Here is a 27,994-nt window from a genome sequence, read left to right as displayed (position 1 = left end):
CGGGTGAAAAGTTGAGGACGCCCGGAGGCCGGGACTTCCGGCGTAGCGTAGACGCTGCCCGAAAGCTGCTGGTAGGAGTTGCCTGTAGGCCGATGTCGGCGCTGCGGCACGTCGTGTGCGCCCTGTCTGGTGGCGTGGACAGCGCGGTGGCTGCGCTTCTGTTGCGGCGGAGAGGTGAGGCCAGGGTTCCTCAGTGGGGACAGGAACTGGGCTCATCCAGGCCTTAGGCCTGGCCCCTGCAGACTCCGCGGGCCTCCACTTGAGGACGGCCACCTGCTTGGTGACTAAATCACTCAGTGTTTCCCCTTCGTTGGATGACTCTGAACGGCTGTCATTTTTCCTGACTTCCAAACGTGGCCCCACAGGACCGTAGGGTCCGGATCTGATACCAATTTATCCATCTAAATTCCTCTCGCTGTTTCTCCCCGCCCCCTTATTTCGACTTCATTCCGTATTCACGTGGCAGTGTTTATGGAGCCTGAGCCGTGAATCACCTTCCCCAAGGCTCGGGCTAGGTCAGAATTTGGGCACATTAATTAAGCACCCCTCTGTAAAGTGGGACGACCCCAAATTTGGGGTGTCTGGAATTGTTAAATGGCATAGTATGTATTGAAAGGGTTAGCCATGCAATATGAGATAGTTTGGAAAGCACGAGCGACTTAATCACAGCTGCCATGAGAGGTGTAAGTGCAGAAGAGGATGGGCATAGCATACACGTGTGCTGGGTGGGAAAGGGAGAAGGGGAGCCACGCCTAGAAGCGGTGTGTGTGTGTGTGTGTGTGTGTGTGTGTGTGTGTGTGTGTGTGCGCGCGCGCGCGCTTGGGCTGGGACGGAAGCTCAGTAGGGGTTCTCTACAAAGGGCTGGCTGCTGAGGCAGAGTCAGTAACACAGGCAGGAGTCAGAGGATAGGTAGAGTGCTGAGAGTCTGGCCAGGGTAGGGTAGAGAGGGTCAATCCCCAGGTAGTGAAGCCACGTGGTATTAGGGAGTAGGAAGGTTTCCAATGAGGACTGTAACAGCATGCTTTGGGAGATGCAGGAGGTTGACTGTGTTGACTGTGTTCGTCCGGATTTGTCATTTTACATGGAAGAAAGATAAGTCCTACCAGTTTTTATGTCGACGTGACACCTCCTGGGGTCCCCTGGAAAGAGGGCGCTCAGAAAATGCCGCCATCGCAGTGGCCTGCAGGCGTGGCTAGTCTGTGGGGCATTTTCTTGATTAATGAATGGTTGATATAGGAGGGCCCATCCATTATGAATAATGCTACCCCCTGGGCAGGTGGTCCTGGTTGTCTAAGTAAGCAGACTGAGCAAGCCGTTGCGAACTAGCCTGTAAGCAGTGTTCTTTCATGGCCTCCGCTTCAGTTTCTGGCCTGAGTTCCTGCCTTGGTTTCCTTGATGATGGACTGTGCTCTTTAAGGCAAAATCAATCCTTCCCAAGTTGCTTTTGGTCATGCTGTTTTATCACATCAGTAGAAACCTAGCCAAAACATTGGCTCTGTCCCTCCAGGCTGCAGTGTCTCTTATTTCTGTCTTTTCTTGGATTTCTTTCATGGCCGTATCAGGGGGAACGCATTATCCTATCATTTTGACATCGAGGGCTTTTAGCAGGGGATGCCCTGTCACACGTTCCCTAGAAAGCTCACCCACCCTCCGGTGCCGGTATGTGGGTATGTCTCTCTGGGATAGTTGATCAGGCAGATTTGGTATGTGGGTAGGGAGGTGCTAAAGCTCCATGTAGAGTTTGTTCGTCCTACAGACTTGTCGGGTTTTAGCTTGCCTTATGCATTGGGCACTGTAGTAGCTCTGGGAATCCAGGGTTGGATTATCCGTCTCTGCCCTCGAGGAGTCCTCATCTGTAGTAAATTAAATGCAAGACTAGCTCAAGAGCTGAGCCCAGCATGGCTAATCTCTGGTAGAGTCGAGTCAGGTGCTTCCAGATGCAAGTGGGCCTCATCCCATAGGTCTTTCAGGTGTGTAGGACCTTAGTGGGCATGGCATTTAATTTGTTAAAGATTTTTTTTTTTCGAGACAGGGTTTCTCCATAGCTTTTTGGTTCCTGTCCTGGAACTAGCTCTTGTAGACCAGGCTGGCCTCGAACTCACAGAGATCCGCCTGCCTCTGCCTCCCGAGTGCTGGGTTTAAAGGCGTGCGCCACCACCACCTGGCTTTGTTAAAAATTTGTCAGCAAAAATTTTCCCTGTAATTTGTGTGTGTGTGGGGGGTGTTACTTAAAGCTTTTAATACAACTATTCTGTCTTTCCTTACATTCAGCTTATTCAAGAGAAACAGGGTTTTGATGTAGGTTGAGCATCTGTGAGTTTTCTAAGACGTTGGAGTGCCAGTACTGTCCTATGTGATAGTTGTCACAGTAGAGAAGAAAATGAATCATAAAATATGTGGCTGGTAAAGCTGCCTGCATGTATGTCTGTGTACCATGTGTGTGCCTGGTATTAAGACAGGCAAGAAGGAGGCATTGGATTCCCTGGAACTGGACTTACAGATGGTTGTGCCTGTGCCTGCTGTGTGGATACTGGGAATTGAACCTGTGTCCTCTGGAGAATCAGCAAATGCTCTTAACCCTAGAGCTATCTCTCTGGCCCTGGTTTTCTTTTTTTCTTGTTTAAATAGAATCAATATGTAACTTGCAGCTAGCCTCAAACTCAGTACCTTCCTGCCCTAGCCTCCCAAATACTGGAATCTTAGGTGTGTGTGATCACATCTGGCTGAATGATAGCTTGAGTTTCTACTCACTGTTCAGTCATTCAGCACATATCTGATATGCCCCTGCTGTGTGTTAAGCATTGTCTTGATACATAGGATGGGAGAAAGCTCATTTTCTTCACTTTGGGGACACAAACAGTTTCAGTACACAGTGTACTACATTGTGGAGGCCTTAGCCGTGCAATGAGCGTTAAAGGGAAGAAGAGCCTACGGGGATTACACTAGAATGGAACCCAAGCCCTAGGCCACATGGACAGGTTTGGACTGCCATCCAAAATCTACAAAGGCATTGGGGCTGGCAAGGTATGGTGTGTCCAAACTGCTCAGAGCACTGCTGGCCCCGCTTTTTACCCTCACTTCTCTCTGCAGGTTACCAGGTGACGGGGGTATTTATGAAGAACTGGGACTCGCTGGATGAACATGGTGTCTGTGCTGCTGACAAGGACTGTGAAGATGCTTATAAAGTCTGTCGGATCTTAGACATCCCTTTCCATCAGGTGTCCTACGTGAAGGAGTACTGGAACGAGGTGTTCAGGTGAGTGCAGGCTGCTATACACGCAGGGTTTACTGTACTGTGAGTCTTTTCCAAGGAAGGGTGAAAACAGTTGGTGCTTCTCCATAGAGGTGCCCAAGACTGTGCTGGAGTTGGAGCACCAGCAGCCTGGCCCACAGCACCCTCACCTTTCTCACCCTCTTGGGATATTTCCCACCTGCCAGAGGTTTCTGTTTTTCTTTCTGATTTTTCAAGACAGGGTTTCTCTGTATAGCCCTGGCTGTCCTGGAACTCTCTTTGTAGACCAGGCTGGCCTCGAACTCACAGAGATCCACGTGCCTCTGCCTCCACAATCCAGCCTAAACACCATAATTCTTACTGCTTACTATATGCTAAGCACTGTGCTACATCTAAGAATACAAAGTTTATACATCATGGCCCTGTTCTGTAGGAATTGGCTATCTACTTGGTGGTAGAATCTTTACTCGAGGTGCCGGTGGTGGTGAGCATCCTGTAGGAAACTCTCTGGTTTGAGAGGAGGGAGAATGGTGTATCATAGAGTATGGTCTGGCAGCCACATGGAAGAGGAGGGGCCTGAGCAGCTTCAAGGAAGACTTAAATAGAGGTTGTTCTATGGGGTACAAGAGCAGCAGTGAGGGGGAACATGTTCCTCTTCTGTCTCAGGAATGTGTGAAGTTTGGCTAACCACTTACTCCTGCAGAGAAAGACACCCAGACTAGTCTCTGGTCAACCCTGACAATGCCTGGAAGCCCTTGCACATGCAGAGATAACAGGCCATGTTCATTGTGAGTTGCTCTTGTCTCAACTGTGCCACTCCACATAGAAGACCTTTGACAATTTATTTGATTTATTTAGTTAGTTTATTTATTTATTAAAGATTTCTGTCTCTTCCCCACCGCCGCCTCCCATTTCCCTCCCCCTCCCCCAATCAAGTCCCCCTCCCTCGTCAGCCCAAAAAGCAATCAGGGTTCTCTGCCCTGTGGGAAGTCCAAGGACCACCCACCTCCATCCAGGTCTAGTAAGGTGAGCATCCACGAAACTGCCTAGGCTCCCACGAAACCAATAGGTCCAGTAGAATCAAAAACCCGTTGCCATTGTTCTTGAGGTCTCAGTAGTCCTCCTTGTCCGCTATGTTCAGCGAGACCAGTTTTGACCCAGGCTTTTTCAGACCCAGGCCAGCTGGCCTTGGTGAGTTCCTGATAGAACATCCCCATTGTCTCAGTGTATGGGTGCACCCCTCGCGGTCCTGAGTTCCTTGCTTGTGCTCTCTCTCCTTCTGCTCCTGATTTGGACCTTGAGATTTCAGTCCGGTGCTCCAATGTGGGTCTCTGTCTCTGTCTCCTTTCATCGCCTGATGAAGTTTAATATTCAGGAGGATGCCTATATGATTTTCTTTGGGTTCTCCTTCTTATTTAGCTTCTCTAAGAACCCGAATTATAGGTTCAATGTCCTTTATTTATGGCTAGAAACCAAATATGAGTGAGAACATCCCATGTTCCTCTTTTTGGGTCTGGCTTACCTCACTCAGGATGGTGTTTTCTATTTCCATCCATTTGCCTGCAAACTTCAAGAAGTCCTTGTTTTTTACTGCTGAGTAGTACTCTAATATGTATATATTCCATACTTTCTTCATCCATTCTTCAATTGAAGGGCATCTAGGTTGTTTCCAGGTTCTGGCTATTACAAACAATGCTGCTATAAACATAGTAGAGCATATACTTTTGTTGTGTGATAAGGCCTCTCTTGGGTATATTCCCAAGAGTGGTATTGCTGGGTCCATGGGTAGGTTGATCCCAAATTTCCTGAGAAACCTCCACACTGCTTTCCAGAGTGGTTGCACAAGTTTGCATTCCCACCAGCAATGGATGAGTGTACCCCTTTCTCCACAACCTCTCCAGCAAAGGCTATCATTGGTGTTTTTGATTTTCGCCATTCTGACAGGTGTAAGATGGTATCTTAAAGTTGTCTTGATTTGCATTTCCCTGATCGCTAAGGAAGTTGAGCATGACCTTAGGTGTCTTTTGGCCATTTGAACTTCTTCTGTTGAGAGATCTCTGTTCAACTCAGTGCCCCATTTTATAATTGGGTTGATTAGCCTTTTACGGTCTAGTTTCTTGAGTTCTTTATATATTTTGGAGATCAGACCTTTGTCAGTTGTGGGGTTGGTGAAGATCTTCTCCCAGTCAGTGGGTTGCCTTTCTGTCTTAGCAACAGTGTCCTTTGCTTTACAGAAGCTTCTCAGTCTCAGGAGGTCCCATTTATTCAATGAGGCCCTTACTGTCTGTGCTGCTGGGGTTATACGTAGGAAGTGGTCTCCTGTGCCCACGTGTTGTAGAGTACTTCCCACTTTCTCTTCAATCAGGTTCAGTGTGTTTGGACTGATATTGAGGTCTTTCACCCACTTGGACTTGAGTTTTGTGCATGGTGATAGATATGGGTCTATTTTCATTCTTCTACAGATTGACATCCAGTTTTGCCAGCACAATTTGTTGAAGATGCTCTCTTTTTTCCATTGTATACTTTTAGCTCCTTTATCGAAAATCAGGTGTTCATATGTTTGTGGGTTAAAGTCAGGGTCTTCTATTCGATTCCATTGGTCGACTTCTCTGTTTTTATGCCAATACCAAGCTGTTTTCAATACTGTAGCTCTGTAATAGAGTTTGAAGTCAGGGATGGTAATGCCTCCAGACGTTCCTTTATTGTATAAGATTGTTTTGGCTATCCTGGGTTTTTTGTTTTTCCATATAAAGTTGATTATTGTCTTCTCCAGATCTGTGAAGAATTTTGATGGGATTTTGATGGGGATTGCATTGAATCTATAGATTGCTTTTGGTAGAATTGCCATTTTTACTATGTTGATCCTCCCAATCCAAGAGCAAGGGAGGTCCTTCCATTTTCTGGTGTCCTCCTCTATTTCTTTCTTCAAAGACTTGAAGTTCTTGTCAAATAGATCTTTCACTTCCTTGGTCAGGGTTACCCCAAGATATTTTATGCTCTTTGTGGCTATCGTGAAAGGTGATGCTTCTGTGATTTCCCTCTCTGTTTCCTTATCCTTAGTGTATAGGAAGGCAACTGATTTTTTGGAGTTGATCTTGTATCCAGCCACGCTACTAAAGGTGTTTATCAGCTGTAGGAGTTCTTTGGTAGAATTTTTGGGGTCGCTTATGTATACTATCATGTCATCTGCAAATAACGAAAGCTTAACTTCTTCCTTTCCAATACGAATCCCCTTGATCCCCTTATGTTGTCTTATTGCTATTGCTAGAACTTCAAGCACTATATTGAAGAGGTATGGAGAGAGTGGACATCCTTGTCTTGTTCCTGATTTTAGTGGGATGGCTTTGAGTTTTTCTCCATTTAATTTAATGTTAGCTGTCGGTTTGCTGTAGATAGCTTTTATTATATTTAGGTATGACCCTTGTATCCCTATTCTCTCCAAGACCTTTATCATAAAGGGGTGTTGAATTTTGTCGAATGCTTTTTCCGCATCTAATGAAATGATCATATGGTTTTTTTCTTTCAGTCTATTTATATGGTGGATTACATTGATAGATTTGCGTATGTTGAACCAGCCCTGCATCTCTGGGATGAAGCCTACTTGATCATAATGGATAATTTTTCTGATGTGTTCTTGAATTCGGTTTGCCAGTATTTTATTGAGAATTTTTGCGTCGATATTCATGAGTGAGATAGGCCTGTAATTCTCTTTCTTGGTTGGGTCTTTGTGTGGTTTTGGTATCAGGGTAACTGTAGCTTCATAAAAGGAATTTGGCAATGACTTTTCTGTTTCTATATTGTGAAATACGTTAAGGAGTATAGGTATTAGCTCTTCTTGGAAGTTCTGGTAGAATTCTGCGTTGAACCCATCTGGTCCTGGGCTTTTTTTGGAAGGGAGATTTTTGATAACAGTTTCTAGTTCTTCGCGACTAACAGGTCTATTTAGATCATTCACCTGGTCTTGGTTTAGCTTTGGTATATGGTACTTATCTAAAAAAATGTCCATTTCTTTTGCATTTTCCAGTTTTGTGGCATACAGGCTTTTATAGTAAGATCTAATGATTCTCTGGATTTCCTCTGTGTCTGTGGTTATGTCCCCCCTTTCATTTCTGATTTTATTTATTTGCGTGTTCTCTCTCTGTTGTTTAGTTAGTTTGGATAGGGGTTTGTCGATCTTGTTGATTTTCTCCAAGAACCAACTTTTTGTTTCATTGATTCTTTGGACTGTTTTCTGTGTTTCTATTTTGTTGATTTCTGCCCTCAGTTTGATTATTTCCAGTCTTCTACTCCTTCTGGGCACCTCTGCTTCTTTTTTTTCTAAAGCTTTCAGGTGTGCCATTAAGTCCCCAATGTATGCTTTCTCTGTTTTCTTTAAGTGGGCACTTAGTGCTATGAACTTTCCTCTTAGCACTGCTTTCATCGTGTCCCATAGGTTTGAGTATGTTGTCTCTTTATTTTCATTAAATTCAAGGAAGACTTTAATTTCTTTCTTAATTTCTTCCTTGACCCAGGTGTGGTTCAGTAGTTGACTGTTCAGTTTCCATGAGTTTGTCGGCTTTCTGGGGGTAGCATAGTTGTTGCCATCTAACTTTAATCCGTGGTGATCTGATAAGACACAGGTGGACACTGATATTCTTTTGTATCTGTGGAGGTTTCCTTTGTTTCCGAGTATATGGTCAATTTTTGAGAAGGTTCCATGAGCTGCAGAGAAGAAGGTATATTCTTTCCTATTTGGGTGGAGTGTTCTGTAGATGTCTGTTAAGTCCATTTGCTTCATTACCTCCAATAATTCTCTTAATTCTCTATTAGGTTTCTGTCTGATTGACCTGTCCATTGGAGAGAGAGGTGTGTTGAAGTCTCCTACTATTAGTGTGTGTGGTTTTATGTCTGCCTTGAGTTTTAGAAATATTTCTTTTACATAAGTGGGTGCTTTTATATTAGGGGCATAGATATTCAGGATTGAGATGTCATCCTGATGAATTGTTCCTGTTATGAGTATAAAGTGTCCATCTCGATCTCTTCTGATTGATTTTAGTTTGAAGTCAGTTTTGTTGGAAATTAGTATGGCCACACCTGCTTTTTTGTTAGGACCATTTGCTTGAAAGACCTTTTCCCAACCTTTTACTCTGAGTAGATGCCTGTCTTTGTGGTTGAGATGTGTTTCTTGCAAACAGCAGAATGTTGGATCCTGTTTTCGTATCCAATCCCTTAGCCTGTGCCTTTTTATAGGTGAATTGAGACCATTAATATTAAGTGATATTAGTGACCAGTGGTTGTTTACTCCGGTTATTCTTACTGTTTTCGGTAGTAGAGTTTGTGTGTGTCCCTTCTTTGAGTTGTACTGGTGAAGGTTCGCTAGATTCCTGAGTTATTGTAGTCAGTGTTGGCAATGTTGGATTCCTTGGGTTGCGATTTTCCTTCTATTACTTTCTGTAGCGCTGGATTTGTGGCTACGTATTGTTTAAATTTGTTCTTATCCTGGAATGTCTTGTTTTCTCCATTGATAGTGAATACTAGCTTGGCTGGGTATAGAAGTTTGGGTTTGCATCCATGGTCTCTTAGTTTTTGAAGAACCTCTATCCAGGACCTTCTGGCTTTCATGGTTTCCATAGAGAAGTCAGGTGTAAGTCTGATCGGTTTACCTTTATAAGTTACTTGGCCTTTTTCCTTTGCAGCTCTTAATATTCTTTCTTTAACCTGTATATTTTGTGTTTTGATTATTATATGGCGAGGGGATGCTTTTCTTTGATCCAGTCTGTTTGGTGTTCTGTATGCTTCTTGGATATTCAAAGGAATATCTTTCTTTATGTTGGGAAAGTTTTCTTCCATAATTTTGTTAAATATATTTTCTGGGCCTTTGAGCTGTAATTCTTCCCCTTCTTCTATTCCTATTATTCTCAGGTTTGGTCTTTTTATTGTGTCCCATATTTCCTGAATGTTTTGTGATGAGAATTTGTTGGCTTTGCTGTTTTCTTTGATCAGTGCGTTTATTTTCTCTATGGTGTCTTCAGAATCTGAGATTCTTTCTTCTATTTCTTGTATTCTATTGATTATGCTTGTTTCTGTAGGCTCTGCTCGTTGACCTAGATTTTCCGTATCCAGCTGGTCCCCAGTTTGTGCTTTCTTCCTTGCTTCCATTTCAGTTTTCAATTCTTGAACTGTTTCCATTACCTGTTTGTTCATTTTTTCTTGGTTTCCCAGGGTCTCATGTACGTATTTACTCATTTCTTCAAACTTTTTGTTATACTTCTCATCCATTTCTATAAGGGTGTTTTTTACATGTTGTTTAAGGGACTCTATTGCTTTCATAAAGTCAATTTTTTCCACTTCTTCTGTGTTAGGGTGTTCAAGTCCTTCTGTTGTAAGATCATTGGGTTCTGGTGTTTTCATGTTGTTTTTCAGATTATTGGGTGAATTTTTGCCTTGGCACCTGCCCGTCTCCTCCTATCAATGCTATGTAATTGGTCTTTTAAAACCGGACATATAACTGCAATTTAATGACTCAAAATACTCAGGCAGTATTAATGCTACCAATCCATGGGATGGCATCCATGTTGTCATTCTCCAGGTCGCCAAAGCTCTCAGTTCATCATTGCCCAGCAGCAGCAACTGCTCCACAGGACAGGAAACCACTGCTCCCAGCTCCCCTACAAAGTCAAGCCTGAAGGCGGCTGCCTAGTTAGTTTTTTAGTTTTTTGAGACAGGGTTTCTCTGCATAGCACTGGCTGTCCTGGAACTTGCCCTCTTGTAGACTAGGTTGGCCTTGAACTCACAAAGATCTGCCTGTTTCTGCCTCCTGAGTGATGGGATTAAAGGTGTGTGCTCCCACTGCTTGGAGACAATTTATTTGATTTTTCTAAGTCTCAATTTTCTCATCTTTAAATCAAGGATGATGCTCAAACCTACCAGGAACATTGTGGGAATGAGTTGCTGCTGTACTGAAGAGTTCTAGAATAGTGCCTGGTCCACTCACAAAGGTTTGGGCATTTTCTGTCGCTGTGACAAACACTATGGCCAAGGCAGCTAATGGAAGAGTTTGTGCTAACAGTTCAGAGGGATGCAAGTCTGCCATGGCAGCCGGCCGCAGACATGGCAGCAGGCAGCAGCAGGGAGGGTGAACTGGGAATGGCATGTGGCTTTTAAAACCTCAAAACCTACCCCCCAGTGGCTTACTTCCTCCATCAGGGCTGTACCTTCTAAGCCTGCCCAAACAGCACCACCAAGTGGGGAACAAGTATTCAAACATCTGAGCCTGTTATTAAAATATGTGAGTTCTGAGAAGCCACTTGATGTAGTAGGAAATGGTTTGATAATGAAGTGCTCATGGGGGAAGAAGGTATAGTTTGGGGACAGTGGAGAGAAATTCTACGTTAAACAAGTGGCTTATTTGTTTTTTAAGGAATGTATCACTTAGAGCTGAAGGTGCTTTCCTTTCTTCCAGTGACTTTTTGAATGAGTATGAGAAAGGACGGACTCCCAACCCTGACATCATCTGCAATAAGCACATCAAGTTCAGTTGCTTTTATCATTATGCTGTGGACAATCTTGGTAAGGAACTGGAATTTCTTCATCTGCGTATTCAAATCATAGCTTTCCAGGCAAAGTCAGGAGCTAGAACCTTGTGGACAGTTTTGTCTTTCAGAAGAACTTTCTAGTTCAAGGAGAGGGTACCCTCCATCATGGGCAGGCAGCTGCCCTCACATAGCTGAGAGGAGGTATATTTGGCCACTGAACTAAAGGCTAAATGGTGGCAGGACTCTAAGCACAGGACTCTCAGAAAATAGGATTCAGATCTAAATCAGTAGTGACTGGAGAAAGAGCATCAGTAAAGGGAAGTAGGCATGGGAACCTGTGCGTCACCTGTATCAGCTGGAACATGGGAGTGCCAGAGACAGCAGAGCTCTCGAGTGTCTGCCGAGCAGGAAATGATAGCACACGCAGTAATCCTAGTAAGAGGGAGGCTGAGGCCAGCCAAGCTTTATAGCAAATTCTAAGCCCTCCTGTATAGTGAAACCGTGTCTCAGTGAAGGAAGAAAGGGAGGGTGGGAGGCAGGCTGGGGGGTTGGTAGGCAGGCACATGGATAAGCCTGCAGGCCAGTCTGACCGTAGCCAGAATTGCACAAGATGGGAGTCAGCAGAATTGCACAAGATGGGCTACCCACAGAGCAGCAAGCCAGGACTTACGGGCCTGTGTGGTATTTCATACACTGGCAAGAAGACTGCTTAAACTGGGAGCCAGAGGTGTCCAGAGGACACCTAGCCTCTTAGATGCATTTGTGTTGAGGGTCAGTCAAGCTATGACCTAGTGTGGTGGTCCTCTGTAATCTGTGCCACAGCTTACCTGGTTCCCTATTGCAGCGTCTCCCTGTCTCTCCGGGTCCCTATTCTGTGTTTGAATCCCACACTAGAACCCCCTGATGGTCAGACACCTGAAATCTAGGCTCTGAGGGAGTGGGGCTTCTCAGAAGAGCTCCACATCTCTTGCAGTATGGGTGATGGTCCTAAAGGGATGATGTGCGAGCAATGAGAAGATGCCATGCTGTGTCCTGGAAGGTTCTCGTTGAGTGGTTTGAATGCAGTGTTAGCCCAGCAGTGCAGCTGCTCAGGTCTGAGTCTGCTTCGCTGTGCCTTCCAGGTCAGTCTCAGCAGTACCGACACATGAACTTCTCATGGTGGAAAGGTAGTATCGTGGGGACAGAAGAGATTACATATGTTCAGTGGTCCTTCCATATGAAAATAATGCACACTCACCAAATCACTGGCATTGATAAAAGAGGGGTAGCTTATCTATGATTTCACACAAGAATCAAAGGAATTAGACCGAGGTTGTCCTTTTTTCCGCCGTATATTAAAGTCATGGGGACAGTATGACATGACTTTCCTCTGCTTACCACTGCCATGGGTGTGGTCTCTTGGGACCAGTCAGTGCTTTGTCAGTGCCGTTCCCATCAGGCTGCAACATCAGAATTCACGCCTCCTACTGTTGAATATTTTGGTTTTCAGTTTTTCCTTAGTGTTGTAAGAAACTGGTAAGCTTGTCAATCTTTGAGTAAGCTAGATGAGTGAGTGGATTGGTTCTGACTTTTGAAAAGCTCTTTAAAGATACAGGAGCTGAAGGGAGCTGCTTAGTGGGCTATCACACAGGCCTGTATGCCCTGTGCTCTCTGGTTAGGGGGAGGATTGACAGTTGTGCAGGTTTCAGGGTGTGGTTGGTTCTGCATGCTTTATCTAGGCTAGTATCCTAATTTACTTTCTGTTGCCATGATAAAGATTATGACCAAAAGCAACTTAGGGAAGGAAAGGTTCATTGGCTTACATGTCCCAATCACAGTCTGTCATCAGGGGAAGCCAAGGCAGGAAGTCAAGCAAAAGCCATGAAAGAATGCTCCCTACTGGCTGCTCCCCATGGCTTGCTTAGCTAGCTTTTCTACAATCCTGAACCATCTTCCTGGGGTAGTACTGCCCACATCAGCCATTTATCAAGAAATCACCCACCAGCTGTGCATGGTGGCACACACCATTGGTCCTAACATTTGGGAGACAGGGAGTTCAGGGCCATCCTGGTCTACATAGTGAGTTCCAGGACAGCCAGCAGTATGTTGAGAGACCCTCCCTCAGAAAAAGTCTGCTATCTGATGGAGAAAGTCCAGTCTGTTGGAGACATTTTCTTAGTTAAGGATTCCTCTTCGCAACTGACTCCAGTTTCTGCCAGTAACTTTGTGTCTCACACTGGATCCTTGTGTTTTGAAAACCCTCCAGGAGCAGATGCCGTTGCCACTGGCCACTATGCAAGGACCTCGCTGGAGGATGAAGAGGTCTTTGAGCAGAAGCATACTAAGAGACCAGATGGGCTGTTCAGAAATCGATTTGAAGTCAGAAATCGTAAGTTCATGTGCGCGGCTAGAGCTCTAATCTCTGTGAGCATGGGAGTTAGAAGGATGGCAGGAGTGGGGGCTGGGCATACAGCCCCCACCCAGTCCTGTGTGCTCCCGGCCAGTTAGCTGATCCATTTAGGTTTAGATTTGCAAAGGCACAGGTAGCAGTAGGGTTGCTTCCCCAGGGTCAGGAGCCAGGGTGAGAGCTGAGGAAGGAGATCAGAAACTTATCATATAGGTTATTACATGTTGGTAAGTTGGACTTTCAAAAATATTTGGGGAACTATTTGATAGCAATAATTGGGATGGTTTTAAGAGGGCCCCAAGTAGATGGTGAGTCACTTCCCATCTCGAGTAGATATACCTGCTCATGCCAAGGATATGCTCACCTTTGTCTGTACGTACCAGTTCTGACCCTCCTAAGATGGTTAAGTACTGTGTTGAGTGACTTGCTGGTGGTAGTTTTTGATGCCTTTGTTTCCGGTGTGCATTTTAGGCAAACCAAAGCTGTTTTGTGGCTTTGATCTGAGTCCTAGGGGACCATCCAAGTAGAGGCATAAGAGTTCTTGGGCTCAGGGAATGGTTGTAGTTGTGGACCTGACCTTGTAACTAGCTGGTTTTCATCTGAACATGGTGCAGTGCCTGGCAGAACAAATAGGAGGGCAGGATCCTGGAAACAGCTAGCGCTGAACTCTAGTCGGCTTCACCAGATATTAGCTGCGGCCAGCTCTTTCCCTCTTAACATCTTTGTTAATATGTTACCAGCTTCCTGTTTCAAAGGCATAGGTTTTCATTGTGTTTTAAAATAACTCAGAAGGTAGATGTGGGGACACACCTGTAAGCCCAGCCCTTGGAAGGCTCAAAAAGAATCCAGGACAGAGTAACTCAGAACCAAAAAAAAATGTACACAAACACTATTTGAGAGAATTCTAGTCTTATTTTCAGCCAGTTGCTTTTTTTTTTTTTACAAAGTGACAGGTCAGAAATGGGAAACAGCTCAGTTTGTAGAACAGCCTGCATCATCTTGGACCAGACCTTACTCCTTGCTGTAGAGATTGGGAAAATTCTCCTTTACAAGGCGGTGTCAGAGCCAACGGGTGGAAACCTACAGGCAGTGTGATGCTTACTGCTGGTTGGTGTGTGATGTGTACAGTGGTATTTAAACTGTGTAGAGCTGAGGACATGGCTTTGTTAGTAAAGGCTATGACCTCAGTTCAATTCCCAGAACACATGTAAAATGGCAGGCATGGTGGCATGTCCGTGTAGTCCTGGCACTGAGGAGGCAGAGACAGGCTCGACAGTCTAGCCTAGTTGGTGAGTTCTGGGCCAGTGGGAGACCCTAAGGAGCAGTCAAGGTTGTCACCTGACTTCCACACTCATGCACTGACGTGGGCTAGCTCTCAAACGCGTGTGTGAAGTGCTCCACATTCCCTCTGGGTGCCTCCTAGCACCGTGTGAGAGAAAGGGTGGGAGAAGCAAATCCACCCATTGCCCCACCAGCCCTGGCCTGAGTAGGAACTGTCTTCTTGGGGAAATTTACCCAGCCACCCTTCTCGGTCTAAAGTCAAATGTCACTCACAGCTGTGTGCGTGCAACAAGGAGTTCCTTACAGTCACCTGGAGAAAGAGAAACCACAGCAGGGCTGGCGGCAGATGTCAGTTTCCACCCTGAGGCTGGGCTGGCGACCAGAGCCCTGTGTGTTTCTTTGCATACATCACACACTTGCAGTTGATAGGCAGATGAGTTGCTGATACTACTTCAGCACAATTCTGCATGAGCTGTCTGTCCAACCTCCCAGATGTGACTAGATTTATTTTAGGACCATTGCTTCTCACTTTACAATCAAAATTACAAGCAGTGATAAGTTTCTGTATGTAAAAATCTACCTTCCCTGTGCTGTTCCTTATAGATAAACCAGATGCCAGCATTTTCTGTACATTAGCCATGCTGGTATTTTTCCCCATAATCTTTTGAGATGGGTTTGCTTCTGGCAGACTGGGGGTGAGGGTGGGGGGGGGGTAACTGCTCACACAGAAGGGCATTAAAAGCAGAGTTACTATCTGAGTTCCTGCAACGACTTTTGTTCTTTACTCTTGGCAGCCGTAAAACTTCTCCAAGCAGCTGACAGCTTTAAAGACCAGACCTTCTTTCTCAGCCAGGTTTCCCAGGATGCCCTGAGAAGAACCATCTTCCCCCTGGGGGAATTAACAAAAGAGTTTGTAAAGAAAATAGCTGCAGAGAATAGACTCCATCATGTGCTTCAGAAGAAAGAGGTAGGAGTGAGCGGCTTGCCATTGATTCCTGAATGTTTCCACCTGTGTTATCATGGCACAGGCAGGGCTGGGCTCGGTGGTGCTTTTTGCTAGGAACCCATCGGGCCAAGCCACAGCGCACGGTTGCAGGTGAGGAGCAGCTGAGACTGACCTCGTCCTCCCACCTTTTGTGCCTGCTGTGGTCCACTGCTTTCTCAGCAGACATTACCATGTCTGGTAACTGGTTTAGCCAGCCAAGTGAGTGTGGGTAGGGAGCAGCCATGCTGGTCCATCCCATGAGACAGGAGTCTGCAACACAGTGCTTCCTGTCCAAGGAGACAGTAACAGACAGTTCCTCTCCACCTTCTCAGGGCTCCCTGTAGGACGCGCATATACTGCTAACCCCTGTGGAGGGGAGAGCTGGGATCCTGGGAGAAGCCCCAGTAGTCCAGGTTTGATTAGAGGTTGGTACAGCTTCACCTGTAGCCACTGTTTGCCAGTCTTCTGGGAACAGGCATGGCTGTGTCTTTATCAGCAAGTACACGTTGCCAAAGACAATATCCCTTACCTGTTCTGTCATCTTCCCTGTTCATTTGACAGCATTCTCCATGGTAGGAACTGACAAGAGTCACTGCACTCTATGGGGCAGACCCCTGCTCTCATGACACACACTGAGGAGTAATGGCAGAGCTGCTTGCCCAGTGTAGTCCCAGGGAGATCAGCTTCTTGCCTGGTCCCCCAGCTGGGCTCAGCCAATTGTAGCCATCTTCTCCCTGACTCCCCTACTGCCTTGAGTTGGCTTGATCCTGCTTCCTGCTCCTGCCTTTGGACCCTGGCTCTCCAGCAGGGAGCCAGTCTAGTTTGCTCTCCTGGATTGCTCATATGGGTTTTCCAGCAGTCTAGTTGTAAATGATGCAGTGTGTTTACATGAAAGCATCCATTTCGGGGCCAAACTCAGAAAGACAGAACATTCTCTAGGCCTACTAGTTCTGTTTGAGTCTGTGCTGAGTTCTGGGGCTTCCTGTAGCACAGCCTGCTCTCTGCCTGGCACTGGTGCTGCCCTCCTAGCCCAGCCTGGCTCTCTGTTCCCTGCTTTGCCTCCTGGCTTCTGCTCACATCATGTTGGCCTTCCTCTCGTTTCAGAGCATGGGCATCTGCTTCATTGGTAAAAGAAACTTCGAGCATTTCATTCTTCAGGTGAGTGTCCTCTGACGTGAGTGGCTGTCTGCGCTGGGCCTGGGTCTCCAGTAGTGATGAAACTTGTCTTCCAGTATTTGCAGCCTCGGCCTGGAAAGTTTATTTCTATCGAGGATAATACGGTTCTGGGAACACATAAAGGTGAGTCCAGGGCTAGCTCCTGTCCATCTCATGAAGGGCACGGGAGGACCTGAGGGGTAGGCTGGGGTGGGTACACGTAGCATGAGCAGTTGCTCTGACAGGAACTTCGTGTGTACTGTGATGCTCTATCTTATATTTAGCCCTTAGATTCAGAACTGGACTCTACGTGTGTGTGTGTGTGTGTGTGTGTGTGTGTGTGTGTGTGTTTTACATTGCTAAAAGTATGCTGTTGATTGCTATGGGAGTACAGGGAGACTGCAGGAATGCCACTGGAGGAAGAATAGAGCTGGCCTCATAGGACTGAGGGACCACAGTCCTATGACTCACATTCACAGAGGACCACCATGACCTGTGCTGTGCTGTGTGTGAGACAGAGCCAGTCACAAGTGCTCACAGTGCTCATGTGGGGGCTGGAGGGGACATGCTTCCTAAGACTTAATGTCTGAACCCATCTGTTAAACTGGCTGGAAAGTCAGGGTGCTGGATTTTTTTTTTTTTTTTTTTTTTTTTTTTTTTTTTTGCCATGTATGGCTCCTTTGGAGGGAGCAGGGCTCCCCTAGAGTAAGGAGAGACCCAGTTATATTGGAGAAGAGAGTGGCTTTGCTGGAGACAGTGCTGCTGTCCCTAGCAGCCATCGGTTAGGGAACTCATAGGTTTGGATGCCCATGGTACAGTGAGTCACGCCAGATTGCCTCTGCCAGGGCACATGCATTCTTGAGGAGGTAAAGCTGGTGAGTAGGTGGTCCGGTGGGTATACAGTGCAGATGCAAGGGAATGTGGTCACTAGGCACAAGACCTACTCTGCAAGCTGTATCCCCTTGGGGGTCAGAGCCCCCAGATGAAAGAGCTGGCATTTGTGCCAGGCTTAGTACCATCCTAGTCACCATCATATCCCTCAAGTCCTGACCGTAGGTGGTGTGTGCATGAGTGTGTGGTTAGGGCCAATAGCTCTTCAAGCCAAGAGAATCACAGTTTGAAGACAGCATGCCTCATAACAATCCAGAGCCTCCCACTTATGAGGACTGAGATGTACTATCTGAATCACTGTTTCATAGGTTGGTTCCTGTATACTTTGGGCCAGAGAGCTAAGATCAGTGGCTTAAGAGAGCCCTGGTACGTGGTGGAGAAGGATGGCACCAAGGGTGATGTGCTTGTGGTGAGTGAGATTGGCCTTCACTGTCTGCTACGCCAGTAAAACAAGCAGCACTGGAGTGCCCAAGAGCCTGGAGCAGCAGACCAGCCCTCCATAGCTCCTGGGACAGGTCTTTGTATAACGTATTATTAGGCTCCTATTGTGTGCTGGCCATGCACCAGAGTCAAGGCACCCATTCCTAGAGAAACTAGCGTGCTTTGCAAAGGATGACGAGAGTCAGATTAGATACCTTGTAAAGACCTCTCATGGAGAGGAAGTCATCATAGTACCCAGTCAGCTTTCCCATCCACCCTCTAGAAGTTCTTGTGGGCCGAGGTAGTTAGGCTAGAACCAGGCTGAGCCAGGACCAAGCCATGCCCTTGGTCACATAGGACCCTGGGCCATTCTGGTCTGCTCCAGGCTCTGGAGGAAACTCTCCAAGAGGACAAGCTTTGAGGAGATTGACACTATCGAGATATTTGGGGTTATGAATTGGGTGGAGATGGAGGAATAGGTGCTGCTGGCATCCTGCCTGTGCATACATGGCAGTCCTCAACCCTCACTGAATCCAGCTCTCAGGAGTGCAAGGGTGGGAACCCTGCTGGGGTAGGCAGAGATGCTGGAGGACCCACAGACTTCACCAGTCTTCTAGAAGAGCAGCACGGAAATGCCTGCTCAGGCTTGAATTAAGGTGTCTGTAGCATAAGCTCTCAGATGGGCCTGCTGAAAAGAGCTGGAAGGATCATTGGTTCAAGGGCCAGGTGATCTCAGTGTCTTAGCACCCAGAATCTCGGGGCTTAGTGTTTCTGGTTCCGCCCCAGGCGAGACTAGACTGCCCTAGGCAGCACCTGGGTTCTTCTGTACAGAGACTAGTGGTGATGGGAATAGGGACTTCAGGACCAGTCCTGCCTGTGAGAACTACTCAGGCCAGGGCCAGCTGCACAGTTCCGCAGCCACCCAGGTGGCTGGGGGCCTGCATCCTTCAGCCCCTGCTTTCCTCAGCCAGTTGTTGCTGGTGGGATCTGTGGCCCTTCTAAGAGGCCAGTTGTGTGGCTTACCTGTATCTCTAGGAATAGAAAATCATCTTCAGAGCATGGCAGGGTGGGGATAATGAGAGGGGTGGGGATCTCACACCCGCCCTCTGCTTCTGCTCCATGGCTGACTGTTCTCTCTTGTTCCTTTCTCATCTGGAAACCAGCATAAACAAGCCCTTAAGCTGATAAAATGAATTCCACATATGGGCTGATGCATGCAGCTGAGCGGGGCTGGTTTATAAATAGTTATGGATGTGCTGTTAGGATTGTTCTTATTAATGATACTTGCTGAGAGCTTTGGGATGAGGGCTGCTCCTCTCGAAGGATCACAGTGTCTGTATTCTGCCCTGCAGGCTCCCCAGGTAGACCACCCAGCTCTGTACAGGGACCTGCTCAGGACCAACCGTGTACACTGGATTGCTGAGGAACCACCTGCTGCCTTGGTCAGAGACAAGATGATGGAGTGCCATTTCCGATTCCGCCACCAGATGGCACTAGGTGACTGGATGGGAGGGGCCCTTGTTGCTAAACTCCCTGGGATTAAACTAAACCAGACTGTCCACGGCCGTGTGCCCTTGAGCACACCAGGAAGTCATCATTGGTACTGTGTAACTTCAAAACTCCTTATCCTGTGTCTGCCACAGAAAGGGGACTAAGGAGGTGGTGGCACACACCTTTAATCCCAGCACTCGGGAGGCAGAGGCAGGCGGATCTCTGTGAGTTCGAGACCAGCCTCCAAAACCACAGAGAAACCCTGTCTCGAAAAACCAAAAAAAGGGGGGAGGGGAACTAAGGTACAGGAATGTTTTGTTAGAACTGCTGGAAGTTGGGGTCCTAGTATAAGGGATTGAGTTGCAGTATATGCTATTCTGAGGTGTCATGTCCATAGCCAGGGCAGTTTTGAGCCCTTTTGGGCACTGTCTGTCCTTCTCCAGCAGGAAGGATGTTAGGTGTTCCTGCACCCACAGGCTGCTATTTCCCCCAGGGCTGTGACTGGCAGTGAAAGTAGACTCACACCCATCTCATAACTCTCCCCACAGTGCCCTGTGTGCTGACACTCAACCAGGATGGCACCGTGTGGGTGACAGCTGTGAAGGCTGTGCGGGGCCTTGCCTTGGGACAGGTGAGTGGAGCAGCGGAAGGTAGAATGGGGAGCCTCCACATTGCTGTCCCCCTTAGAGGGGGTTGGTCAGCTCTGCCCTAGAATCTGAGACACCACAGTGAGCCTCCCCCACCCCTCTTTCTTTCCAGTTTGCTGTGTTCTACAAGGGTGATGAATGTCTTGGCAGTGGGAAAATCCTACGATTAGGGCCGTCTGCCTATACACTCCAGAAGGGCAAGAACAGAACCAAAGTGGCTCCCGAGGTCTCCAGTGACAGCTCAGGCCTGCACCCCACACCCTGACAAAGGCCAAGCCGCTGGGACGAAGTTCTAGAGCAGTTTGGGGGCAGGTTGGTCAGTGATGGGCTTGGTGCTGCCAGAATCAGTAAGTAGACTGGTTGGCTGCAGAGCCAGGGCAGCGTGAGGAAGGAGCCATGCGTCTCTGCACTGGTGCTGCAGTACACCAGAAGCAGTTGCTGGCTAGTCAGCCTCCAGGGCCCAGATGGAGTTGCTCTTCCGCAGTGCTGTGCACTGAGGCTGCATAGGAACAGCATTAAATAAAACCATCTGCCAAATAGTCTGACCACTGTGTCTGGGACCGGCTGGAGGCCTGAGTGAGCTGCTGTGGCTGTGCTCCTTCCACTGAGCCTCAGCTGTAGCTTCCCCTCCCTAGGGCTGATTTCTCTCCAAAGGAAGGCAGCTATCTGTATTAGGCCACTCCTTGTCTAGAAGTGTGATATGTGTGAGGTAACCCTTTCCCTGCAGTGCCCACACCAAGTGGAAGCCAGTGTTTTCCTGTCAGTTTGGCCCTGGATTGAAGTGTACATTTGTGTCACTCCAGAAGGGCTCAAGCGTGTAAGGAAAACACATGGGAAGATGACCTTTAGTGGGGAGGTGTGCATGCAGGTAGAGACCCGGGGAAAGGGCACCCACTACTCTGCTCCCATTTTTCCCAAGGGTGGCACCACTGGGCAGATGTGTGAGACAATATAGAGGTTAAAAGTCTGGAAACTCACCTTTTTGGACAGGAATCAAGATAAAGGTCCTAAGAGATGAGGGCTGGAAGCAGCACTGCTAGGAAATAGTGCTAGCCAGGTCGCTGCTACGTTAGGATGAGGGTTTTATCCAGGCCCAGACTCTAAAGAATTCAAGATGCCACTGGAGTTCTCAAAGCTGAGAGAAAGATGACGGATGGAACCCTAAGGTCATTGATCTGTACAGCACGAGGGAGGAGGGTAGAGCACCGATCCGCCGTGCCTAGGAGATGACGTGAATGCAGAGCAGTAGACACAGCGAGGAACCAGAGCACTTGAAATGTGAGCAGCAGTGTAGTCTCCGAGAGGATGAGCGAGCATCATGACTATTGCTAGTGCTCAGATCTGCAGAACAAGAGAGGTTGGGGACCAGTAGCAGCACCACAGGGTCTAATAGGTCCTTGTAGTGTTCCCAGATTTGGAGACTGCCACAAGATGGTGCTGTGGTTTAAAGTGCTTGCTGTGCAATCAGGAGGCCCTGAGCTTGGACTCAGCACCACATAAGCTGCTTGGCCTGCACATGCCTGTGACCATCTCTGGAAGGAGTAGAGACAGGACTAGTGGGGGTTTGCTGGCTTCCAGTTTAGCTGAAAAAAAAACAAAAGAAAAAACCCACAAACCCCAGGTTCAGGGAGAGACTGTGCCTCATAGGTGGGAAGTGATAGAAGACACCAGATGCCCTTTTCTGGTCTCTGTCTCCTAGCTGGAAAGATGACTCTGTGGTTAAGAATACTGGCAGAGACATCCATGCACACTTTACAGATCCTTAAGTTCTCGAATTTGATAAAGACACAGAGGCTGAAGAACTGGAAAACTTGGGCAAGTCCATCCATGTCGTGGCAGGCCTGCACATGAATAGAAAATTATGACAATACCTGTCTGTCACCTGCACCCCACGAGAGCCTGAGGCCGTCTTCAGTAGTCCCTTCCATGCCACCTTAGGGAACGGGAAACACGCAGCACAGCATGGGTGCAAATCCACAAACGTTAATTTATTATAGCTGTGTCTGACCTGTGCTGTCACCCAGAGCCGGACAGTAATAAATACACTTGTTAAAACCTCCAGTGTCGAACCTGTAGTCTTAGGTCATAAACAGTTTAAAACTGACAGCTTGGTTTGTTTTTGTAACAGTTATGATCAAATTAAAAACTCCACCTTCTGGGGTGGCGTGGAGCTGCGGCATTGGGAGCAATCACAGTGCTCCAGCTCCTGGAGACTGAAGCTCCCTATGCTTCATTCTTTGTGTCCTTGCATCCTCAGAGGCCTCCTGGGGCCTCCCTTCAGTCTCGTGGTAATGAGTGACCTCAGACCACATCATGTGGGCTTTCCTCTGACACGAGTCAATCATTAGCAGTTCTGATCTCTCAGCGTGGTGTGAAAGTCGTCGCATTTGACGTCCTGGTTTCTCCATTCACCAGCAGCTGTGCAGCGCATGTCCACCTGATTCCAACAGCAGTGAGTACTGAAGTGTGTCAGTAACTCTGGGCCCCATCTCTTCTAGGGCTTGGCCGCAAGGTGGCTTGTGGCGGGCTGATGATCACAGTAGCCCTTGGTGTGAGTTTCCAAAAAGAATTTGCTAACCATTGAAAACTGGGACTGTGGCTTTGTTTCTCTGCACAATTGGCCACTTAAAGCAAAGTGATGTCATTGGTCAGATTTCGGGGGTGGAGCCCCTGCCTGCCCAGAGAGCTCTGGAGTTTGAAAGAGTAGAACATTGGCAGGAAGGAATGTGACATCCTGAAAGACCTCGGGGGTCCCTCTGAATCAGGAACTTGATTCCTCTGAGATCCTATGGGGAGCAGGAGCAGGGACAAAAATTCTCTCCCGCAGTACTGGGCTGACTGGGACGCTCCAGAGAAGCCCCACTGTATCAGGAGTAGAGCTGGCACAAGGGTGTGGGAGTGGCAGAGTGCTGGGGATTTCACCCTGAGTGAAACCAGCAGTGGCAGTCACACTTCACAGGCCAGCCCCATCCTGGATCCACGGAGTTGAGTGCACACATTTGTGTGCTCTGAAGGCCAGCAGAACATCACACTCCCCGCTTGCTGGAAGCAGTTGCTGGAGTTTGTGATGACTTTATCAACGTCAGCGCCCTGTCCTTCCCACCTGGGCACTGGGACCAGCTGTGTTGATTCTTCCAGACGCAAGTACAACTGTGTAGGCCTCCTTGGGCAATATATTGAGATGCCATTTCATGGCTCTCCAGTGTAAGCAAAGTCAGGACATTGTAAAATATACACAGGTTCCCATCTTCTCCAAGTCCAGGACAGATTTATACATATTTACAACTTTAAACAGCAATTTAAGACATAGGGTACCTTTGCAGAGACTCAGGCTGGTGACTATAGGCTTGTGCTGCGAGGAGATGCCTGTGAGGAGAGCTGGGCTTTGGCCTGTGTCTGAACCCTGGCAGGCTGAAGGGCCTGGCATAGTGATTCACCATGGCTAGCTTGGGCTCTGTGGCTTCTTGTCTAGGCCTCCTGTGGCCAGGTCAGCAGCATAGTTTGGGTTCTGTCTGCAGTCTGAGGACGGAGCCGTGCCTGCCTAAAGTCCGTGTCTCCCTCTTGAGACATGCCTGTGGCTTTGGCACTTGTCACAGAGTCTGATGGGCCCTGAGCTTCCCATCTGAACATTCCGTGTAGAGTCAGCTGCTGTTGCAGGGACCCTCATACTAAGGGCCTGTCTGCGTCAAGGTCCCAGGGCTTGACTGGCAGTCTGTAGGATTGACTGTGCCTCATGGTTTCCTGATGGTTCAAATTGAAGTTTCATTACTGCCTCTGTGTGTGGGAAGAATTGCCAGGCGTGTGGAGGGTCAGTGACGATGGCAACTGGATGGAATCTAAAGTCATTTAGGGGCGGGCATTCCCAATGAGGTGTGAGGGAAAGCCTGGGGGCTCTAGTGGCCCTGGATGGGGAAAGCTGGTGGGCCCCACCCTCACAACACCCTGGAATCCAGGCTACTTACTCCGAGTCAGAGCCATTGGCCTGAGCACTCCCTGTGCATACATTCATGGCCACTCCATTGAGGTGTTCACGGCCTGGCTCCCTCCTTGGAGTCTTGATGGTAATGACACAGTCTGTGGCACGGACACCATCACCAGAGCCGAGGGAGGATGTGCGGGACGACGAGGGGCTTTGCTCACAGTCGGCCAGCTTCTCTCGCAGCCGGCACTTCAGCGGCTGCTCTGGTAGCGGTGGTGGGTAGGTGACTTTGTTTTTCAGGATGCCTGGGAGGAGGGAGGTGGCCACCAAGTCAGTCCAAGTAGACACAGGAGCAGCGGCTCAGTTGGGGATGGATGGTGTCGAGCAAGTGACTGCACCTAACCTGGTTCTTACCGACATGCCCAGGCCTAACCCAAATTCTCCACAGGACCCCCCACCCCAACCTGCTAAACACAGACTCCTGCCCCTGTCCTGTGTGCTGCATGAAGGTTTGCTCCAGGGACACAGCAGGGCCCTCCTGAGGTACCTTTCCGTTGCTCCTGGGGCTGGCTGCTGAGCACAGCCACTGGCTTTGCCAGGACCCCACTTTCCAGGTCAGGGGGCCGGTCGCCACAGTGATTGCCCTGTGCCTGCCGGTGTAGCTCCACGCTGACCTTGGTCTCCACCTTCAGGTGGGGCTCTGCGTCCAGCTCCTCACTGTCACTCCCAGCCAGGCTCTCATCAGGCCAGCCAGCTTGGACATGGTTGGCTAGAGCATCTGCTGAGAGAAGAATGACACTGGGTTAGACTTGCAGCTGGTAGACCCGAGAGTTGCCTTGACCTCATCCTGGCTTATTGGACTAGCAGGGTCATAATACGCTAAAGATGGAGACACTGCGACCACATCTTGATGTTGGGGACCCTGGTATGTGATCCCCATGGCTGCACACAACTCTGGGAACCACATGCTGGCTGCTCACTGCATGTTGTTTCCAGCTCTCCACAGTGATAGCCTGTGGAAGCCCCCAAATTCCTGCCTCTGCCCAGCAGATGGTGTGGGCAACTTCCTGATTTTTCTGTTCCAATCCGAGCTGTCGTGTGTGGCATTCTGCTGGATAGGTCCTAGAGGGTGCAAGCCACAGTTGAGGTGTGCCCATAGCCCACTGTGTCTCTACTGCTCACCTTTTGGGGTGCTGTGGACGGGGCCCCCAGCCGGATTCCATTTGTCTTCAGCATCTCCACCATCGTCCTCGCTGTCAGATGAGTGTGAAGAGGCGTAGGAGCTGCTGTGCTCATCCAGGGACAGTTCACTGTCGGAGTCAGAGTCGGGGCCTGCAGGAGCAGGGTGCAGGAGGGAGCTCAGGCCACCGATGCTCTTCTAGGGTACGTGCAGTCCAGTACCTCAGGAATGGAGGGTCGAGAAAGGGGAGGAAGGGCAAGAAAGAACCAGGGACTCTGGTGTCTGCAGGGGAAAACATACCATGAGGTTTCTTGGAGTTCCTAGGGATGAAGGATATATCTGGTTCTCCATGGCTACCACGTGCTGGTCCAGAGGACACACTGAGCTTCTGGACCCCTTCATCCCTAGACAGGGTACAAGTGGGGTAGACTCAGCACTGTCCCTGAGTGCTAGTGATGGGCTGTCAGTGTCACAGAGCACACACGGTGGAAGGCCACAGGAAGCTCAGGGAGATTCCCTAAACAATCCCATTTATGCTCTATCAACAGCAATAACTGATAAAAAAAAAAAAAAACAGCCTTGCCGACATATGGGAACAGACTGGGCATCACAGCCAGGGTGTTGTTTACCCCATGAAAATAGTGGGTACAGAGGCCTGACCTGGTGGTACTGTCCAGAGAGGCTGTGGACTCGCCCAGGGCCGTGCGGAGCATGTCTGGTCCTTCGCTGTATGTGTTGTTGCAGTTGAGGGATCGCTAGGGGGAAGGGTGGGAAGCCATTGGTGAGCAGAAGCCAGAGGTTAATATTGCCCCTGAGCAGCCCCCATGGTAGCACTCTGACTGCCCTGCCAACACTGGGGAGGGGGAGACAGGGCTGCACACTGGAGCCTCATGGCAATGGGGAGAATATCCCTTGACCCACACGGTGGAACACCTCACTCCCTATGGACACTGCTTCTGGTTGTCCTATATTATCCCTTGACCCACACGGTGGAACACCTCACTCCCTATGGACACTGCTTCTGGTTGTCCTATGGATATGTGTCCCGGCCATATCTTCCAAGGACCTTGTGAGTGGGGCTACAGTTGGACAGGGACACTTGCAGGACAGTTCTGCCCTGTAGTGTGTGGACGGCTCCAAGATACAAAGCCTATGGAACGGAGCGTAGTCAGGTAGGTTCTCACAGCTCCCAACCCTGCATAGGCAGTGCCACCAGCTCCCAGGCCTGGAGGGGTCTCTTACCGTTAGCAGGGTGGCCCTTGTGGCGGCTGAGTCGTCCAGGTGCAGCTTCTTCCCAGCTAGCACTGCCCTCAGGTGCTTCCGCACCTCCCTGTGGGTCATGCAGTGGAACAGAAGGACAAAGAGGCCCTGGAAGGAGATGGACATCAACCAGGTCAGCGTGACTCTCAGGGTCCTCATGCTGCCGCACCTGGCTGTCCGCTGAAGGAAAACCAGTTCAGAGCAGCCTGGCTGATGCGATCCAGGAGATGCCCCAAGGCCCGTTAGGTCTTCCCTCCAGGCAGGGCTACCACTTTCTTCAAAGGGGAGCCTCAGCAACTAAGATACCTAGACAGGGCAACACAGTCCACAGCCTTATGGGCCCCAAAATTATGCTATATAAACTTACTAGGTAGCACTCAGTGTGAAACATAAAGGGTTAGCCGTATGTCCTGAGAACACCAACAGGATTTGGGCCAGCTTGCAGCAGTGCACAGAGGGGGGGGGGGGGGGGGGGGACAAGCTTTGTCCTGCCCAAGCCATGGCAATGCCCTGACAGACGCGGGGCCTGGAGGCAGGGCTGGGACAAGTGGAGAACACAGGCTCCCTCCTCTGCAAGTGCAAGTACTGAGGAGGCTTCCCACCCCCCCCATCCCCTTCTCGCTGCAGCTGTCCCAGGACAGAGGTCACAGAGTAGCCCCTGCACCTACCTGCAAGCAGCTGAAGGCAGCAAAGAGGTAGTGGAAACTCAGGGTGTCACTGTTTACAGCCAGTAGTCCCAGCAGCCAGGTGGCGCTGACGAGCAGCAGGAGGAGGAAGGCCGTCCTGAGCAGGGAGCTATGAGAGGGCATCGTGAGAGCAGATCTTTCCCACCACCCATAACCCCACCCCAACTCTAGCTTCCACCAGGGACCAGGCGGACAGAAGTTATGTGGGTAGAGGTGTCGGCATAAGAAGATGACACAATTGAAACAAACGAAGTAGGAGCCTCAGCCACTGAAGTGAGCCACTGCTTGCAACGTTCCTTAATAATAATGGGTAATATAAGCTACAAGAGCTAATAAGGAGCCTGAGCTAATGGACCAATCAGTTTATCATTAATGCAGATTCTCTGATTTTCTTTGGGAGCTTATCGGCTGTGGGAACTGGGCAGGACAGAAACCCCAACAAGCAGGACCTCATGTTACAAGGACCCTCTCCTACCCATGTCCCTCTTTCTCTTCCTCCAGTTCCTACAGCCTAGCCTATCTCAGGGCCTGAATCCACAGGGCTAATCACCACTGTGTCTCCCACATCCATGGAGGTCCAGTGCTTATCATCACCCTCTGGCTGAAACCCCAGGTAGGTAGATAATGGGCACTTTCCTATGGGACTCGGCCCAACATGGACTCTCTATCTTTGGGGGTTCTCAGGGCCCAGCTGAACGGCCTGGTGGGGCTGGCTTAGTGTTATGTCCCACCCACAAGCCGGATCCAGCCGCAACTTACACAACCCCCTTTCTCTCATAATAATGGCGCTTTCTCTGGCAGGCAACCTTGGCAGACAGGACGAAGATGACTGTGTTGATCTAGGAGACAAGAAGCAGCTTCAGGTAGTGGGCTCTTCTGCCGTCTCCAAGGTGATCCTCACCACCCAAATGCATTATTTGCATCCATATCTGGAGGTGTGGTGGGTC

The 27,994-nt window shown here is 48.8% G+C and overlaps 2 protein-coding genes across 8 annotated transcripts in view; one reads left to right on the top strand and one right to left on the bottom strand.

Moving 5' to 3' along the window:
* Positions 1–11: 11 nt before the first annotated feature.
* Positions 12–27,994, top strand: Trmu (tRNA mitochondrial 2-thiouridylase). 4 transcript variants are annotated; one of them, XR_007589588.1, is made up of 12 exons: positions 12–174; positions 3,091–3,256; positions 10,674–10,780; positions 12,992–13,114; positions 15,208–15,380; positions 16,503–16,556; positions 16,631–16,697; positions 17,753–17,853; positions 19,217–19,361; positions 19,904–19,986; positions 27,549–27,660; positions 27,849–27,994. XR_007589588.1 is itself a non-coding variant. In XM_050128847.1 (11 exons), the coding sequence occupies exons 1-11, from the start codon at positions 93–95 to the stop codon at positions 20,265–20,267; spliced, it is 1,254 nt and encodes a 417-aa protein (XP_049984804.1). In that variant the 5' UTR covers positions 12–92; the 3' UTR covers positions 20,268–23,958. The 4 variants fall into 4 exon arrangements, 3 of the variants coding, with proteins under 3 accessions (XP_049984804.1, XP_049984818.1, XP_049984825.1); XM_050128847.1 differs by lacking the exons at positions 27,549–27,660; positions 27,849–27,994 and adding an exon at positions 20,115–23,958; XM_050128861.1 differs by lacking the exons at positions 16,631–16,697; positions 17,753–17,853; positions 27,549–27,660; positions 27,849–27,994 and adding an exon at positions 20,115–21,813.
* Celsr1 (cadherin EGF LAG seven-pass G-type receptor 1) overlaps positions 21,970–27,994 on the bottom strand; it is a 133,354-nt gene continuing 127,329 nt past the window's right edge. The window contains exons 27-35 of one of the 4 annotated variants that reach the window (XM_050128826.1): positions 27,807–27,886; positions 27,030–27,156; positions 26,344–26,469; positions 25,762–25,856; positions 25,402–25,505; positions 25,104–25,253; positions 24,469–24,702; positions 23,965–24,226; positions 21,970–23,743 (exon numbers count right to left, since the gene is read on the bottom strand). In XM_050128826.1, the coding sequence (XP_049984783.1) occupies positions 23,734–23,743; positions 23,965–24,226; positions 24,469–24,702; positions 25,104–25,253; positions 25,402–25,505; positions 25,762–25,856; positions 26,344–26,469; positions 27,030–27,156; positions 27,807–27,886 (1,188 nt within the window). In that variant the 3' untranslated portion in view covers positions 21,970–23,733. The other 3 variants (XM_050128809.1, XM_050128817.1, XM_050128833.1) reach the window with 3 other exon arrangements.

The sequence above is a fragment of the Alexandromys fortis genome, unplaced genomic scaffold (assembly GCF_014885135.2).
Source record: "Alexandromys fortis isolate MF-2015 unplaced genomic scaffold, M_Fortis_MF-2015_v1.1 scaffold_28, whole genome shotgun sequence".
NCBI classification, from domain to species: Eukaryota; Metazoa; Chordata; class Mammalia; order Rodentia; family Cricetidae; genus Alexandromys; species Alexandromys fortis.
Note: the sequence above shows the minus strand (reverse complement) of the source record. Positions and strands in the feature narration are given on the sequence as shown.